Raw genomic sequence first — 17,734 nt, forward strand, 5'->3', positions numbered from 1 at the left:
AAAGAAATGAGCCAAAGCAGAATTGAGAGGTCAGGGTGGTGTCTGGACAGCAGGGCCGAGGTCCGAAGCCGGCAGAGACGCTTGAAAACCTTGGTCACTCCCAATTAAAAACGATGCCAGTCAGACCCAGGACTCCCTGGACGGAAAACCCAAACTGAAAACCCTGGTTATACCCCCACTGCCCTTGCGAGGACAGGACTCCCGGCTCTGCCCCTAGCGGACAAGAGCTGCAAATCCTCCTCTTCTGAGTCACTGCTGGGAGCGGTGGCAGAACTCCGCGGATCTGCCAAAACCCCCATTTTGAGCCGATCACTTTAATAAAGGCATTAAAAGGAGGAATATCTCCTGCCCCTGTTTATTTCACAGAGATTATGTAATTACTACACTGGTTCCACCAATTGGAAGTGGAGAGCTGATCTCTCCCAGCCCTGCTTCCGATAGCGGCCAGTTCTGCTGCTCCAGATAAATGCCCGCCTTTTACCTCCTCCCCTTCTTCTCCAGCTGCCAAAACCACAATACTTCTCAGAGAGGGCTTAGGACACTGTTGAAGGTTAGGATGTTTGTTTTATTTTTTCTTTCTCTCAGGGACTTCTCCCATTTGTTGTCTAAGAGACGGGAATGACGGGTACTTAAGAGACAAAAGATGTGACCAGGATAGGGAAGGGGACGAAAGGGATGCAGCTTGCTTTAGTTTTGCTGCAGCTGGGGGAGTGAGTGTGGTGGCAGGGAAGCTCAGCGTTCTTGGGAAGCGCAGAGATACCATGAGGCGTGGCTGGGGGTGAGGACCTGGGCTCAGCTCTCTCTCTCTTTGGGGATCAGAGGGCCGATGGCTGTGGTTTTGGTGCCGGACTGCTGCGGCCTGAAGAATTTGCTGCCACTGCGGAGTTTTGTCCTTCACTACTTCTCCTTACCATGGGTAAGCCTCTGCTAGCAAGAGTGATCATTGAACTGGGACCTTTTCACCTGATCTCACTGAGAGGGACCCTCAACATCTGCTTGGGCGCCTCAGGGGAAGCTCGGAACCCAGACGCCCGACCTCTCTCTGGAGGGAGCACTTCCGAGCTGCTTGAGGGAGTCTGGCTGCTGCGGATATCCCCAGGACATCACACAGGAGATGTGAGAGCCACCTTCTCTCCACCTTCTCTCTTGTCCTAGGGTCGCCCTGCGCCTGCTGTTTTCTGCCACTAATTCGGGGGGGTTTTGCTACACTTTAACTTGACACCCCTCATCCACCTGGATTCCTGCTGCTCCTGCCACAGCTTTCGTGTTTTTGCTACACTTTGTTTGCCACCTGGGGTGTGGTTATCTCTGCTGTTACAGCCTACTGCTCCAAGGTTCCTCCTACAGACCAGCTCACCACGCGGAGAGGCACTAATACCGGCTGCTCCCCTGTAAGTTTCCCCGTTTCACAAGGGGAGAACCTTTTCCTTCTCTCTTATCACCCAAGCCCGCATTGCCACATGGAGAGACGGCTGAGGTTGCGCCACAGCGCTTCCTGCAGCCCCGGGGGAATTACCACACCTGCCCTTTCTGGCAATGAGCCAACAGCGCCCCTGCTGGCTGTCACCATAACTACACCAAAAGGGAAAGTACCTGCAGCCGAGAAAGGCTGTTACTGGGCTTATGAATTTTTGTTTGTTATTGCTGCTGTTGTTGTTTATTTGTCTTGTTTTACATATGTACATACATACATACATACATATATACATACATACACACATATGTATATATATGTTAATAAAGAACTGTTATTCCTTTTCCTGTATCTTTGCCTGAAAGCACCATAATTTCAAAGTTACAATAATTTGGAAGGAAGGGGTCATATTTTCCATCCCAGGAAGGTTTCTGCCTTCCTTGGCAGACACCTGCCAATAATTAAAAAAAATATTTTAAACCAAGACAAACACTTCCCAGTGGCATCCAGTGCCAGGCCAGGCTATCAGGACAAGATCAAGCCCTATGGTTTTCATTTAAAAGAAAAACCACTTTTCTCTCCTGAAAAAAATAAATGCTGAATGCAGACTGCAGGACAAGACTGCAGTATGGTGTAGGTTAAGGAGTCTTTGGGCAGGGGTTTCAGCATTTTTTTCACCATCTATTTAGCCTGCTTGAATCCCCCTGAATGAAAGTGTGAGGTTCTTGCATGGTCCTTGTTTTCTCTGCTCAGATTTCTGAAGCATTATAAGCATAAATTCTGAAGGAAGCACAGGATGGCAGCACAATTATCCATGACTGTACTATTGAAAATAAAGGGGAAAAAAACAGAGGTTATCTCATTTTCATTAACCTAAGATTCTCTTGTCACATTGCAAAAAACATGTGTAACACAGACTGTCAGTGTTACATCCTAACATAGCAATTAGAAAAAGGGTTGCACTTGAAGGAAAATTCAATACATAAAGTTCATGTGCTATGACTCTAGCCTAGAAACAGAGTTGCAGAGAGAGTCTAACAAAAAGTAAATTAAATTATTAGGGGTACCAAGAATGTGAAAGGGAACAATTACTCATTGTTTCTCACAATCCAAGAAGGGAATTACCAAACAAACTTATTAAACAGTAAATCTGAGAAGAATAAAAAGATATGATTTATCACATAACGCCTATGTAAATTTTGAATTGTGTTGCCTCAGTGCCCAGTACACAAAAGTGCCAGGGCTCCAAAGATAATTTGACAAAATAATGGAATATAAATCCATCAGAGTGTATCCAAGTCAGGGATTTGACCTCTGCCTTGGCTGTCTGGAACACAGAAAACTGTAGTGGGATACACCCATTGCTCTAATTTTGGTTTTTGTTCATTAAAGTCTCTGCTATGAAATGTTGTCACACAGGTGATGGAGAGCTAAAGGGACTTCTGGTCCAACCCAGTAAGATTGTTCAAGTGTTCATAGCAAAGCTGACATGTTTGAAAGTAGCTTCTATCCCTACTAATTAAAAGCATAGGTTTTTCAAAATGAGATTATTTATTGCAAGACCTGCTGTCCCCAGAACCCAGCTCTATCCAAGCACTGAGTGAAATGACAAAAGAAATTGCAAATTCTTGTATGGCCTTTGATATCATAAAACAATCACTACTGATGCAGTGGACAATGAGGTGAAATAGTAGTCTGTAGTAGTAACTGCATCTCACATGATCTATAATCCAGTCTTTCCCACCACAAATTACAGAAGTATTTGCAGTTGCTGAGACAGATTACCAAATCTGCCACTTTTAATTCCTTTGTGGACTTACTCAGCATCTTACAGGATGTAAAGGAGTGAATTTTCTTTTTTGTAAGCTTTTTCCCCCAAACTTGGGTATTTCTTGTCTCCCTGAGTCCTAAAGTGGGTGTGGTCATAATCTGCATGTTTGCCACCTGAAAAGGACCATTGAAGCTATTTCTAGTGCTCAAAATAAAACAAAGATGTTGAAATCTAAGTACTCAGTTGTCGCACTGGATGATCTGTCTCTTACTAAAGCCATTTGAAAGCCTTTTCAAATTATGACCATGAAGAAATAAATGCTGTATAGTATGGTATTTTCTTTCTTCAGTTGCCTGAGAGATGTGTGAGGCCAAAGAAGCAAAGTTCAGAAGATCATTGAAATAAAGAAGAAATATGCACCATAAGTTAATTAATCTCTGTTATTGGTATGTCCAATGATTGAGAAATTTTGGACTGATTATTTTTTCAAAGAAAACAAAAGGCTTTGTGAAGGTGCTTGCATTCTCTTTAAAGCACGGGAACACAAGAAGAAATGCTCTTGGGGAAAAGTTTTGAATATTTGTTTAGTAAGGGAATTTAAATAACATCATTCCAATTTAGCATATGACTCAAGCGCATAACATCAATTTTTCTATGATGAGAAATAGCATAGAAGGTATCCTGGTTTTGGAGCTTTGGCACATAATTGTGCCTAAATCATTCATGAAGCTAAAAATGTCTAGTTCTTCTCACACTGATGTTAAGTTTTATATTGGCTTGAGTTTGCATTCCACTTGACCTAGGATAACATCAGTGATGAAAGAGATCCATTTTGCTTTAATATATGTAATTTGACTGCCAGCATATAATGGAAATATATAAAAGCAGATAAAAAAACAATGAATACACTGGCAAAGGTTTGGTTACACAAAGTAATTACTGAGTTTCTTGAATAAAGCATGTATGAAAAAAATTAGATACTTACTGGGTAAAGTCACCTAGAAAATTAGGTGCAAAATCTTATTCTATGTTTGATAATCAAACAGAATTCAAACTTCTGCATATATTTGGGGTAAAAGCTAGATAATTGTTTTCATAAAGAGATATTCCATTGTGGATGGAAACAAGAACCCCAGTCCTTTTCAAGGGGGATGAGTTGTGTGATGGGTTGACCTTGGCTAGACACAAGGTGCTACTCTATCACTCCTAAGCTCGACATGTGGAGAGAATATATAAGGAAAGAATCATGTTTTGAGATAAGGGCAGGGGGAGATCATTAACCAGTTACTGTCACAGGTGAAACATAGTTGACTTGGGAAAATTTATTTACTTTACTAATAAAATCACAGTAGGCTAACATGAAGTAAAACCAAATCTTAAAACATCTTTCTCCCACTTCTCCCTCCTTCCTGGGCTTAACTATATTCCTGATTCTCTACCTATTCCTGCACAGGGAACAGGAGGACAGAGAATGGGGGTTAGAGTCAATTCTTCAAACATTGTCTCTGCTGCTCTTTGCTCATCATGGGAGGACTTCTCATACATTACTGATGGGCTTGTCCTTGGTGGGTGGGTCCATCTTGGAGCTGGCTGGGAGTGGCTCTGTCAGACATGAGGGAAGCTTCTAGCAGAAAGAAGCTAACAGAAAAGCCATGCCTCCAGCCCTTCCCACTACCAAAACCTTACCATGCAAATCATAGAACCTTCCACAGGAAGAAGGATAATCAAAGCCAGCAAAGTTTCCAGCCACATATGTGAATTAGAATTCCGTAATAAGCACCGGGCTTCTTTGGCTGAGTGACTAAAACAAAAAATTAGGATAATGCCTAGCTCTGGGTCTGACACAAGGACTTGGTATATTTTTGCATGGCAAAATGTCTGTTGGGGATTGGGGGTTTGGGTAGGGTAGTGGGATGGATAGAAAATCAAAAAATCAAGCTGAGCTTTTCATCTAACTAAAACAAAAGTTTTTTGTTTACCATTTACTTAATGGTGGATAAAAATGTGAAATGCCATTTCAAAGCAAAAATTCTCATTTGGATTTTTTCAATATGTCTTCAGTTTTTGACAATCACTTGTTTTTAATTAGACTTAAACTCCCAAACACTTTAGTCTGACTCAGAAAAACACTTTTCAACTGATAACAGTTTTTGAATTTCTTCTACATTTGTTATTGCCTGCAAATACCAGGTTTTGAAGTTAAGAAAAGGAAAGAAGTGGTTTAGAGGGAGAGAAAATAATTAATAGCCTAGTGATGGATCAGTTAATTATTATAAGTAATAAAGATTACACTTTTCAGTCATGAGTATCTGGGTACTTGCATGTTGCTTTTTTGGGATGGGATGCCACACCTTATAAGAGTCCTCCTATCTGCTTACTGTCGCTGGTGTGCTCAAATTGGAAGTTAGGTGTTCTGTGAGTTGATGAAGATGCAATCTAAATGTCACCAATGTCTTTTGAAGAGCCATTTCATATTCTTCCTTCTTCTCATGAGAAGACATGATCTTGTTTCTCTTTCAGGACTAAGTGTTGCATAAGGAAAAAGAAGCCTAATTGTCACTGTACCAAACATTCTTGCAGCTGGCAGCAAGGAGGACTTCCCTCTTGCTGAAGTGGAAAATTTCTGTGCATCATTGCAGAGGCAAATTTTCCTAAATGGGATAAGGACTATAATAGAAGCAACATCACAGCTGTATTCCCTGACTGGTGCAATAAATTAATTGATGGTACAAAATCAAGAAACAATTTCTGCAATGCACCGTATAAGTTATACATTGCTCCATGTCTCTAGGACCATGAATGTTATCCCTGGGGAACAATGCAACCATATGTCATCTCTGAGCAGAATTATATCTAAAGGACCAAACATAACATGGAAAAATGTTCCCCATACGGATAACTACTCAAAAAACCCTAGTTAAGTTGCCTTCAGTGATGTTTTTTTTTCACCATGCACCTGAATATTCCAAATATTCACCTAAATCAAGACAAATGGAATTCCCACTTTTTTACCTTGTCATATGAAGTAGAATCAAAAAGCAATCCAGAATCCTAACAACCATGTATCTAGGCTCCTATGAATAATAGAAAGCAGGCTAAACAAGACACACATGAAAGTCTCAAAGGAAAACCAGGTGCTTTCCGTAAGACTTACAAACACACACAAAACAGACATGTTGCAAAATCATCTGCATAATTATAAAAGATACCTTTCTACATATTCCCTATATTCTCACCAAGCAGGCATACCATGGTGCTCTACTGTTTGCCCTGTCTAGATAATAACAATGTATTTTGCACTTAACATCAAAGATCATGATATTAAAACAGCATAAAACCATCTTCAGAATGCATTCATCTATGCAAATTCCAGCTTGCTTCGGGTGCCACTTGCTAAATTAGACAAATGATGTCTTTCAAAAAAGCACAACAAGGATTTTAAAAAGCACAGAAACTATTCCACCCACCCCCCCCCACCCACCCCCACCCCCCCCCCCCCCCCAGTTATCCTATACTGTAATACTATGGAACAGAGTCTATCTCTGCTCAGCAGAGATAGATTACAGTGAAATATGTCTTTTGGGAAGGCAAAATATCTTAATGTTTCAAACAAGTTTTTCTAGAAGATAACAAGTCTTTCTGATTTGTAACTTGAGGCCATAGCTGTTAATGCAATTCAGGTAACAGGCTATAAAAAAGAAGTGAGAAAATGAAGGAAATTGTCTTTAGTAAGTAGACTTAGACTACAGTCATTCCAATTTGCCTGTGCTGCTGGATTATGACACATAATATGCAGAGCACTATCAAGCAGCAAGGAAAAATATAATGTCTTTGCCTTACAAACTGAAATGGATTTTTTGCTTCTGACAATAATGATCAGTCTATCTTTCAAAGCAGAATTAGAAATGGCACAATTGTTTATATGACCTGTAATTTACCTTTTTACCCCTCTCAAGGAGACATAGACAAATGCTCTTTATTTATATGTTTGAGTAACCTGTTTTAAAACAACATCAGAATCATAAGCAGGATTTCATCAGACATCTCCTTAGTGCTCATTGCTATGGAGTGGTCTTGGCTAGATTGACACATATAAAAATTGTATCTTGCAGAAGGCTGCAAAGACAGTCAGTATTCAATGGCTGAGAAGTTTTGACGAATGAAGCTGGGAAGAATCCTTTCAACTCTCTCTGAATAATTGTAGAGCCCTTATCTCGGTGTCTTCTCACCACCATGTTCCTATACCAAAGGCATTGTAAGATGACATTCTGTGCCAGCTACTCTGCTACTTTCTTTTTGGGACAACTGGGACAGAAAGAAATTAAGGCTTTAAGTTAATAATCAGGGAAATTTTCACTTCCTGATCAAGAAATCATTAATAAGAAAAATAAAGACTGAAAGGACTGACATGTTGGCATGGGCAATGTACAGAACTCAAAGGAAAAGGTTTTAACTACTGATAAGCAACATTATATCTTAAAAAATCAAAGTAAAAAAAGCTAAAATCTCCACCTCTGAAATACAGTCCATATATTAAAAAGTCTACATGTAGTATTATATTACATTATATTATAGTGACTATACTCTATTCTAGTGTGTTGCACTGCGTAGAAGAATGCAGTACTGAAGCAGATCTGTCAAAACACACGTTTTGATTTGACCATGAGGTGGCAGTACTGCTCATCACATAGCCAGAGCACATTAGGCTTTCACTGTATGTACTAGCTGTTGAAAATGCAAACATCCTGTGTATTTCCGTGCTAAAACATGCACATTACCACTAGAGTAGTAAGTTCCTAGGATAAAAACACAAGAAGGGAACTTTATATTTATCTACAGTTGGCAGCTGAGAGAGTAATATTTGATTGAATTGACATAGTTTTCCCCGAAAGTAGAAATTATACTGAAAACTTTGCATTAACATTGCAGAATTTTTTCCCAGTGAGAAAAAAAAAAAAAGAGGATGTGGTAGAAATGACCTGTGAAGGTGTTAATCATAGGATCATACAATCAGAATAGTTTGGGTTGAAAAGAGACCTTTAAAGGCCATATAGCCCAACACCACAATGATGAGCAGGGACATCTGCAACTAGATCAGGTTGCTCAGAGCCCTGTTCAGCCTGACCTTGAATGTTTCCAGGAATGAGGTTTCTACCACCTCAATGGACATAATGTTCCAGTGGTTTGCCACTGTTACTGTAAAAAAATTTCTTCCTTATATCAAGTCTGTTATGGGGAACAATAATTTTTATCATTTGCTGTTAGTTTTATTAGAAAATAATATTATTTTTAAAAAAGAAAGGTTGGAATGTAAAGAAAAATTATGTCTATTATAATTTTCCATTCAAGGTCTTGCCAAACAATGATTTCATATGAGAAAATTCAGTTTTCCAAAATGGTTTAGCAATGTTCTATCCCACAGGAGACACTTATGCTGATGATGTCTCTGACAGGTATGTATCTTAATTTGTGAAATGGCATCCCCATATTTATTTTCTTGAAACTGAGAAAAAGGGCAGTAGTGGGTAACAAGCAGTATCTCCTGCAGAAAACAAAAAAAAAACCAAAAAAACCAAACCAAAAACCAACCCACAACAGTAATATGAAGATCAGATTAACATGAGAAGAAGACTAGTCACTAGGTTCCCCATGTAGTAGAAGGACAAGCATATTAGAATTATTTTGGCATGTATATATGCCTATAAGTAGAAATTACAATAGCTTCCTTTGTATATAATTTAAAAAGTAACTTGGATACATATCCTACAAAGATTTAGGCAAAATACTGTCTGCAGCTTTCTTTTCTGGGTGCAGGGTGCCTGTGCAGTAGGACAGAGTGTTGTCAGTTGGGTTTAGGACTTCAGCTGATGCAAAAGGGTAGTGGTGAGAAAGCTAAAGGTCTTATTTTAAACATACACAAATGGGCCTGTTTAATACAAATACTGCCCAGATACACACTGAACCAAGGTTGTAAAACCCAAGAACAGAACAGAGATTTTAAAACCCAAATACCCTTGGCCCTGAAAAAAGTCCAGGCTGAGTTTCACCCACCAGCAAATTACATGTGGCGAGCACATTATAGCCATAATCTCAATCTTTCTAATTCCTTAATCTTTTTTCCAGCATGTAACATGTGAAAGACCATGCATTGGCACAAGAGAGAGCATATGTTCAAGTAAACATTTTAGTAGTCTGCCAACAGCTATGTATTATCCATGGATAATATGCCTTTCTCCACACCCCTCCCATGGCTGTTAAGGAGATTCGCTGTGGACTGGGTAATGGATAGAACAGGTTGTGCAGTATTTGGCAAAGCAGAAGTGCCGTTCTAGTGTTTTTCTTTCTAAGATGCATAATTCCCAGTATTTTTTTCTGATTTTTATAATTTAGATAATTAGCTATAATCTACCTCTACGCTTTCTGAATGAGAAGCAGTCTGCCTACAAATTGTTTTTGCATGGTTAGAATTGCTTATTCACTGTAATCAATTGGTCCCATGGTACCAGTCTTTTCCCTAAAGAGATAAACTTAGCTATCTCCTACAGGACAATGGATAACAAATATAAATAACACCAAAGATAAGCAACTTGCAGAGACCAAATTTACATCCTCAATTTTCAGTCTTAAGTTACTATGACACATTAATTTCTTGGTCCTCAAGCTCAAAAAAATACATGGCCCTAATCTTTCTAAGACCTTGAGAGTGAAGGCCTTCAAATGTAACCTTTTCCTCAAAGTTAAAGAGTCATGGATCTACTCTCTTGGCTGAGCTGGTGCTCTTGAGTCATCCTAAAAAAGCCGCAGTGTTTCTGCATTCATCTAGTCCTGCAACAAAGCACCCTTCCAGCACAACTGCTGCTTGGCCACCACCCGTCAGAGTAGGCAGAGCAGTCATTCTGCGCCTTAATCTTTCTGGAGTCTTGATAGTTACATACGGAACTGCACATACTCCTGAAAATCTGAAGAGTCACATGTTATTTCAGTATTTTAGTTTCTGCATGACTGCAGTAAGAGCTGTGATTGGTACTTGTTCAAGACTGTTTTCCTGACAGACATTTACCTCAAGTATATAAGTAACATGACCTCTTAAAAGAACTGATTTTTAAAAAATTCTAAGGGGCCTCTTAAGAAAAAGTACATGATTATGTGTCTGAAATTAATACATGCTTCTAGGTGAAATTTTCTATGTGTTTAGTTGAAGTATTATATTTTCTTCCTACTTACCACTTTGCTAGGGCAGTAGGAATTTAAATAATTTTGATAGTTTCAACCATCAAAACAAAGCACTGTACCCTGTTTATTTAGGAATAGTTACATTTCAGTGAATTTCACTGATACATGCACAAAGAAAATGCTAGAAAAAATTGTTCACATTTATTTTGCTACCTAATAATTCTGCAATAGTCTTTGAAGCCATGTGGGTTCAGATACAATTTCATGGGCCTTTGGTACACAGGTGAGAAAGTGCAAAAGTGTAAACACACTGCAGAACTTAGAGAGGTTTTTCTAAACTGCTGAGGCTGCTAAAATGTCTGTGGACCTCTACACTAGGCTACGACTCACTTGAAATTATTCCCAGATGCCCATGAAGCCATCCTATGGTTTGGGATTGCTACAGCTTAAAGTTATTTCAGCAGTCTCCATTTTCAATAACATCCTTAATAGAACCTCTTGTTCAGCATTTTTTTCAGTCTGCTTTCTTCGTGTCCAATGTATCCTGTTCTTACAGACAGAAGAATATGGCCAGAACAAAGTCAGAAGGATAGAATCTCACAAATCTGCGTTTCCTATTAAGCAATTCTAAAAATTCAGGATTTTTCTTTCAGGCTCTGCACAAAATTTGATGGATAAGGCTTACCAGCAGAACTTAGTAGTACTAAGCATTATGTGAAAGGAATGATTTTCCCTCATAATGCTTCATGGCATTTTTCAAATCTAATGACTGTTTCTGTTAAGCTTGTTTCTGGTTACCACATATTTTTTTTTTGTTTTAGAACAAACTGGAGATGTTTAGAAAACAATAGATTGTATATAAAAATGAGTGTCAAAAATGCAATAAAATATTGTCCTTAGAATCTGTTTTCTTTGATTCATCCCTCACACTACACTTATCTTTTCCATCCAATTTGTTGTCTTCCTTTAATTCACCTAGAAAGAAGCAATAAGAAACACTATAAGCATTTTAATGCATGCAGAGTGCATTTTAATGCTTGTAACTCAATGAAATTGCAACACCAAAGATGTTGTTCCTTAGTAGGAAAGGTCTGAGTTCAAAAAAAACTTAATTAACACATTTCCATAGAACAAAGCACCAGAAAAAAATGTATTCAACTCCTACAGATAAGCAAGTTTTAAAATCTAGTTATAAATTTCTTCTAATTATCAAAACCTTTTAAAGGAATATGCAAATTCACAATGCCTCTGACTGTATGTTGGCCGTTAACAACTTGATCATAAGCTTCATTTCAGAGTCTGAAACATTCATGCTTTCCAAAGAAATAAGAATCTGAAAGGCTTTATCATAAGTGTCTGTTTTAAAGAACCATCTTAGATACCCTAACATGCCTATGTAATTTTGCCTTATTTTCTCGTACCAGATTCCTTTTATCCATGATTCGTTTGTGTTGGTATCAGGGATGATCAATATGATCAATTAATTTTGTTTGCTATATAGACTCTGAAGGCAATGATCAATACCTAGCACTGACATTTGCCTTCAGAGTCTATGTAGCAAACAAAAAAATCAAGGCCTTTGGCAGAGCAATGGTTCTTGCAGAATGAAAATAACAACTTAAGATGGGGTGTATTTAATGAAGCTAGGAATGTCAACCAAGAGTGACTCTTTTTTTGGTCCTCTATTAGCCATACAGCAAAGCACATCAGACCTTACCAGACCATCCCTTCATTGAATGAGAATGTTGAATGCTAGGTCAAATAAAAACTTAAATGGAAAGCTGTAGCAGAACAGAGCTATTTCAACTGCAGTATCCAAACAGCAAGAAGGGTCTTTTTCCTTTTGTGATGCACACCTCAACACAAAAAGCTGTCAAAGTCTCTCTTCAGAATTTTGTACATGTGAGGCTGTATTATAGTGATGCTTATTCCATTTGTATTACTATTTTTGGTTCTATAACTACTTCCCAGCCTTTGGATCAAGATTAAAGGTATTAAGTATTAAAGAGGATATTATCTGCCTTCCAAATACTCAGGAGCAGTGGATATTTATTTTTGGAAGAGCTAAAATAAAGAAAAATTGTAGAGAAATTAGGTCTCCCTCTTCCACAATGTGCCTTAACCATTAGCATATTCATTATTCTTGGAAGGTACTGGATCAATCTCTCTCTCCGATTAAGTTACATCATAGTATAAAAGAGGAATGGTTTTCAAACCCTAAAATACTTAACAAGATGGAACTAAAGTATGTTCTCTTCAGGTTTTATTCAGATTTTTTCATGTTTATCTTCCTAAGCTCACTGTGTGGGTGGAAAAAAAATGAATGCAAGATGATACAGGACAAGCAGCACCCTCCTCAGCTGATCACACTGCCACTGACTTGGGGTCTTTATACAGAGAGGTTATGAGCACATCCAACAGAGTTTAGTTGTCTGTTTGATTAAGGTGGTCTTAAAAAAAAAAAAAAGGGCATAGCCTTCAACTGAAACTAATATGCACAGAGCAAAATACAAAAGTATTCTTGCATTTCCTCCACCATCCCACAGCTGATGGTAATGATGAGCTAACAAAGCTTTTTTGACCATTGCATGAACAAGTTGCTTGACCCTAAGTGTGTGCACGAAAAAATGCTGAATGTCTACACATGCACTGTTTCAGAGTTTGATCTCTCAGAGAAAGCACAGGGCAGAGTAGGACAGAGAGACTTTAAACTCACCTGATAACACAATTTCTGAACTTTCAGTGAATCTTATGAAAAGAGGACTTTTAAGTAAAATGTAATATCTACCCTGTCATACTGCCAGCAGCAGAGCAGAATAATGATTGTAACGATCTTTTTTGAAAGGGATTACAGAGGCAGAGAAATAATCAGACAAATATATTAGATGAGATACTAACATAGGCATAAAGGAAGCTGTGGTAAATCTAGACATATGAATGTTGAGATTTCATCCCAGAGACTCTGCAGTCATTGCTTCTCATAAAGGCCTTATCCCATAAATAAAGGAGAAGAATTTCTTTTCCTGAGGAAGACACTAATTTTCAGATATCATTATAATTCCTTTCAGAACACTTTTGACACCTGCAGCAGAGACACATGTCAAAAAAAGTACTAGCAAAATCACTAGAGCACACTTAGTTCCCATATTGCTAGAAGCATGCAAAACAAAAGTTTGCAGAAGAAAAGTCTGGTGCAGTTTAACTTGCATTTCATATGTCGCGGATCTTTTTGTCTTTCTGACGGGCCCATTCATGTTCACACATGTAACACTGTCTGAAGAAAAATCCCATACATTAAAATGACAGCTTTCATCCCACAACCCATCCAATCTAAAAAAAACCTTAATTACAAAGGAATTACTGGGAAAGGCCAGCAACCCTAAGAATAATATCAGGAATGTTTTAAACTGAATTTCTGCACCTCCCGCCACCTGAACTCACTGCTTGAGCCTGGACTGTCAAAGCCTAAATGCCCATTCAATCTTTTTCTAAAAGGAGGCTTCTAAGTGTTTTTTCTGCTGCTTTTGGACTGCACGATACTAACCAAGTTTGTGACAAGACACATGTGGCTCTAATGCTATTTTTTGATACTGGCTCCAGGGAGCAGGAGCAGTGCAGGAAAGAGCCAAGAGACAAGTGATCTCTTCTGTTGGGTTTAATAAGTTTTTTAAATGTTTAACTGAATTTTCAAACATTTTTTCCACCTTTTTTTTTGGGTGCAGAATGGGATTCTTATTTTAACTCAGTTCCACAGCAAGTTAAAAAAACTGGAATAACATTTCTGTCCAAAAAACCCTCAAGAAATAAAGGCTAGTGATTGTCCTTATAAAAAAATAAACTGAACAAAGGAAGGATAGATAAAATTAATCCTAAAAAAGCAGTGAAGAAAAATTTAAAGATGCCTTTAATTGGCTTTAAAATGAGTTTAGAAGCCAACTTTGGCTTCTCCTGTCTGTTACTCAAGCATTGGTAATGTTCATTGAAGCAGGTTATTTGTTTCAGCTTTCCATGCTCTGTATCATAGAGGCTACTGTAGTTCCATGGAAAAACTAATTTTTCCTTTTCTCCAAGCAGGGATGGTGAACCCCATCTACAGAAGAACACTACTTGGAATTTAATTTAGTTTCTGATTCCCATATATAGGTGAAAAATGCCTATGTTCAGGAATAGACTCTGGTCCCAGGAATGCTTTTTCAGAATATCAGGTTCCCCCATCACTAAAGTGAGTTACTGGTTTTAGGGCTGGATTTATGTTTCAGTTGAAGAAGAGAACTCACCATTCTGAACATGCTGTTTCTCTTCTCCCACAGTATGATGAAGATCCATTTTCTTATCTGTCCTAGCTGTGTTTTTCCTTTGATAGGCTTCATGTTTGCTCATACCACTTTGCCAAGTCCCATTTACAGGATTCTTACTGGACTCTGTCTTTTTGCTTTCCCCAGGATTTGGTTCTTTGCTCTTTTTTGTCTTTGCTTCTGTGACATCTTCACCTGGCTTCCCATCCTGTTCATCTCTTTCCTTTTCATCTGTTCCCTGATAAGCATTTTCCTCTGCTTCTCTCTTAGCCTTTTCTTCTGCATCCTCAGCAAAGAGAGAAGCCAAGCAAGGAAAGAAGTCACAACTGTCAGTCAATTTGACAAGAACAACTCATGTATCTAAATCTACTTCAGCTTTTCACATGCAAACAAATTTACTTAGATAAACATAGGAACTGATCTGACAATGGAAAAAGAACATAAGAGAACATTTAGCAAAATATTCTGATAAAATCTGGTTTTCAGGGGACAACCCTGGTTGTCCTAAATGTATTTTATGCGTATGTCCTTTTCTCCCCATTTAAAGTTCACCTTGAAAAGGTGAACTCAAAATTCTTGAATGGCAAAAAGAGATACTAGCTACTGAAGGCTGTAGGGATGTCTCACAGATTTCACAGAATATTCTGAGTTTAAAGGGATCCATAGAATGCAACTTGCAAGTGAATGAGCCATACAGAGGTCAAGCTCATGCTCTAAACAACTGAGCTAATCTCAGGGTCTCATGGCATACAGAAGGATTCCTCTCATTTGGCGATCTGAAAAAAAAAAGCTTTATTCTGCACCTGAACCACAGGACAGAACTTTGTCTCAGGAGAATTGGGCCTGCTACAACAACATTGGATAAGTGTCTCTTGTCAAAAGTAATGTCAGAAAATACTTTATCTAAATGGTGCTTTGTACATTGGAGCATTTGTTTTGTCAGTTCTTTTGTTTGTTGCTCTTTAATGATGACCATTTAGGCAAAAAAAAAAAAAAAAAAACCAATCAGTAATGATCTCAAATTTCTCACACAGTATGAGAAATTTTTTATAAATATCATACTGAGGGTAAAAACAGCTCACCGAGGCTTCTAGGGACAATGCCATTACCAAAGGAAATACAGTATTTTACAAATAATTTATTATAGTATTAGCTACAAAAATAGCACTAATAGGTTCCTTCATTTCTGATCCCCAATTACTATTTGCTATCAAAAAACAGTAAATGTTTCTGTATTCTCTTAATAATAATTGTTTTTATTGCCAATGCATCTTGACTGCAAGACGCCAGTTTGTCAAGGGTCACCAGTTTCAGCCCCTGATGTGTGGTAGGCCTTGCTACAACACAAGGAGGGTGATGCAGAAACTTGCTGCAAGTCAAGACAAAATAGCATTTGAGGAAGGATACTGATGCAAGTGGTCTGGAGTCCAAAACCAGTTAATTAGTCCTTAGCCCATACAAAGATATGCTGGGCTGTATGTTTGTATAACTCTTCCAGGATTAAAAAAATATGCATGCTTGTACTGCTAAATGTACCTAGAAACACAGAAATTATGTAAAACTCCCTCACAGGTCTGTCTTGCACATAGGATTTTTATACAGTTTATGCTTAGTCAAGAAAATATATATGGTACATGGTGAAATTAAATTCTTAAAGCTAGTTACCTGTATTGTAACTTCATTCATTCATCACTCTTATATCGCACGACACTGAACATGTTACATGCTTTGTGGTTTTTGTTAGGTTTAATTTGGTCTATAGGAAGCTGCTAGATATTAAATAAAACAAAAAAAAACAAACAAAAACAACCAAACAAAAAACCCACAACAAAACAATAACAAGAAAAAAAAAAAAAAAACCAAAAAAACCACACACCAGAAAAAAAAAAACAAAAAACAAAAAAAAAAAACCCCACACACACAAAAGCACCAAAACCAACCAATCAAAAAAAAAATTCCTTGGGAAATAGATTTTGAATTATGCTTTTGTTTTCATCTTCGTGGAATGCCTATAAAGTGTTTTTCCTTAATGGCAAGTTTTAATCACAAAGGAAAACTTGTTTTGAATAATACATGATTTCCTGAATCTTTAGACAGGTCTTTCAGCTGGAGAGGAAAAATCTGTTCTGGCACTTTGGAGAACTGTGCCAAATCCCTAAAGTCACAGTCACATATTACATTAAAATCAAACTCCTTCCATTTATATGAAATAAACCGACTCCATTAAATAAGGGATTGAGCAATGACATTCAGATCAGAGAAAAACTGTATCACAGTTTCATGGAAAAAAGAAAAAACAGTGACATATTCCTACTTTTTTTGCTCCAAATCTGGTCTAAATCACTTAAGGGCTCTAGGATTGTGCAATCATTCATACCCTTGAGCTGCGGTAAAATTATACCTAAATAATTCTTAAAAGATGGCTCTCAGTATTTCCAAAAGAACTCTAATAATAGAGATTTGCTACTGTCTAACTTATTAGACATTATAATAATGTCTATAATAACTTGCCACTTGTTTCTCCTCTTAATGGTCCAGGATATTTGAATAAAAAGTAGTTTCCTTATTTTGCAGCTGCAGTAGTCTTCAAAAAACTATTTTCAGCTATACACTTTCTTAGCTATAAACAAGTTAGCATAATTTTCATTGCTGCACTCTGCATTGTCTACAACTGGTTCATATGTTTTTTCAACTGCAGTGGCCAAAACTGAACACAGAATAATACTGAGGGCCTTGTCACTGCTGAAAAGATGAGAAGAATGACAAAGGGGTCTTAGTAGCAAAGTCTTTTGAGGAGTTTTATAGTATGTGTATGGGGGGAGTGTTGCTTTGCTTTGTTGGTTTTTTTCAGTGGTGTTGGGATGTTGTTCAGGATGTTTTTCAGTTTCATGGCAGTATTGAACCTTGGTCAACCTTCAACCAATACAGCCCTCATATTCTTCTGAAATGTTAGCAGTCCTTCCCAGACCAATGACATCACACAGTAAGTTTCAGCTTACTTCCTAATTAATTTTCCAAGCTATCACCAGCAATATGAACCAGCTGTGAATAGAGAATATTCTGTCCTTCTCCTCTGAACTA

The 17,734-nt window shown here is 37.9% G+C and overlaps 1 protein-coding gene across 1 annotated transcript in view; it reads right to left on the reverse strand.

Annotated features, from left to right (window-relative positions):
- Positions 1–17,734, reverse strand: part of PDE1C (phosphodiesterase 1C) — a 196,977-nt gene that overhangs the window by 17,054 nt on the left and 162,189 nt on the right. Inside the window, 2 exon segments of the mRNA XM_050971009.1 lie at positions 11,250–11,333; positions 14,636–14,932. Of these exon segments, the coding sequence (XP_050826966.1) occupies positions 11,250–11,333; positions 14,636–14,932 (381 nt within the window).

Source organism: Serinus canaria, chromosome 2, assembly GCF_022539315.1.
Source record: "Serinus canaria isolate serCan28SL12 chromosome 2, serCan2020, whole genome shotgun sequence".
In the NCBI taxonomy this organism is placed as follows: Eukaryota; Metazoa; Chordata; class Aves; order Passeriformes; family Fringillidae; genus Serinus; species Serinus canaria.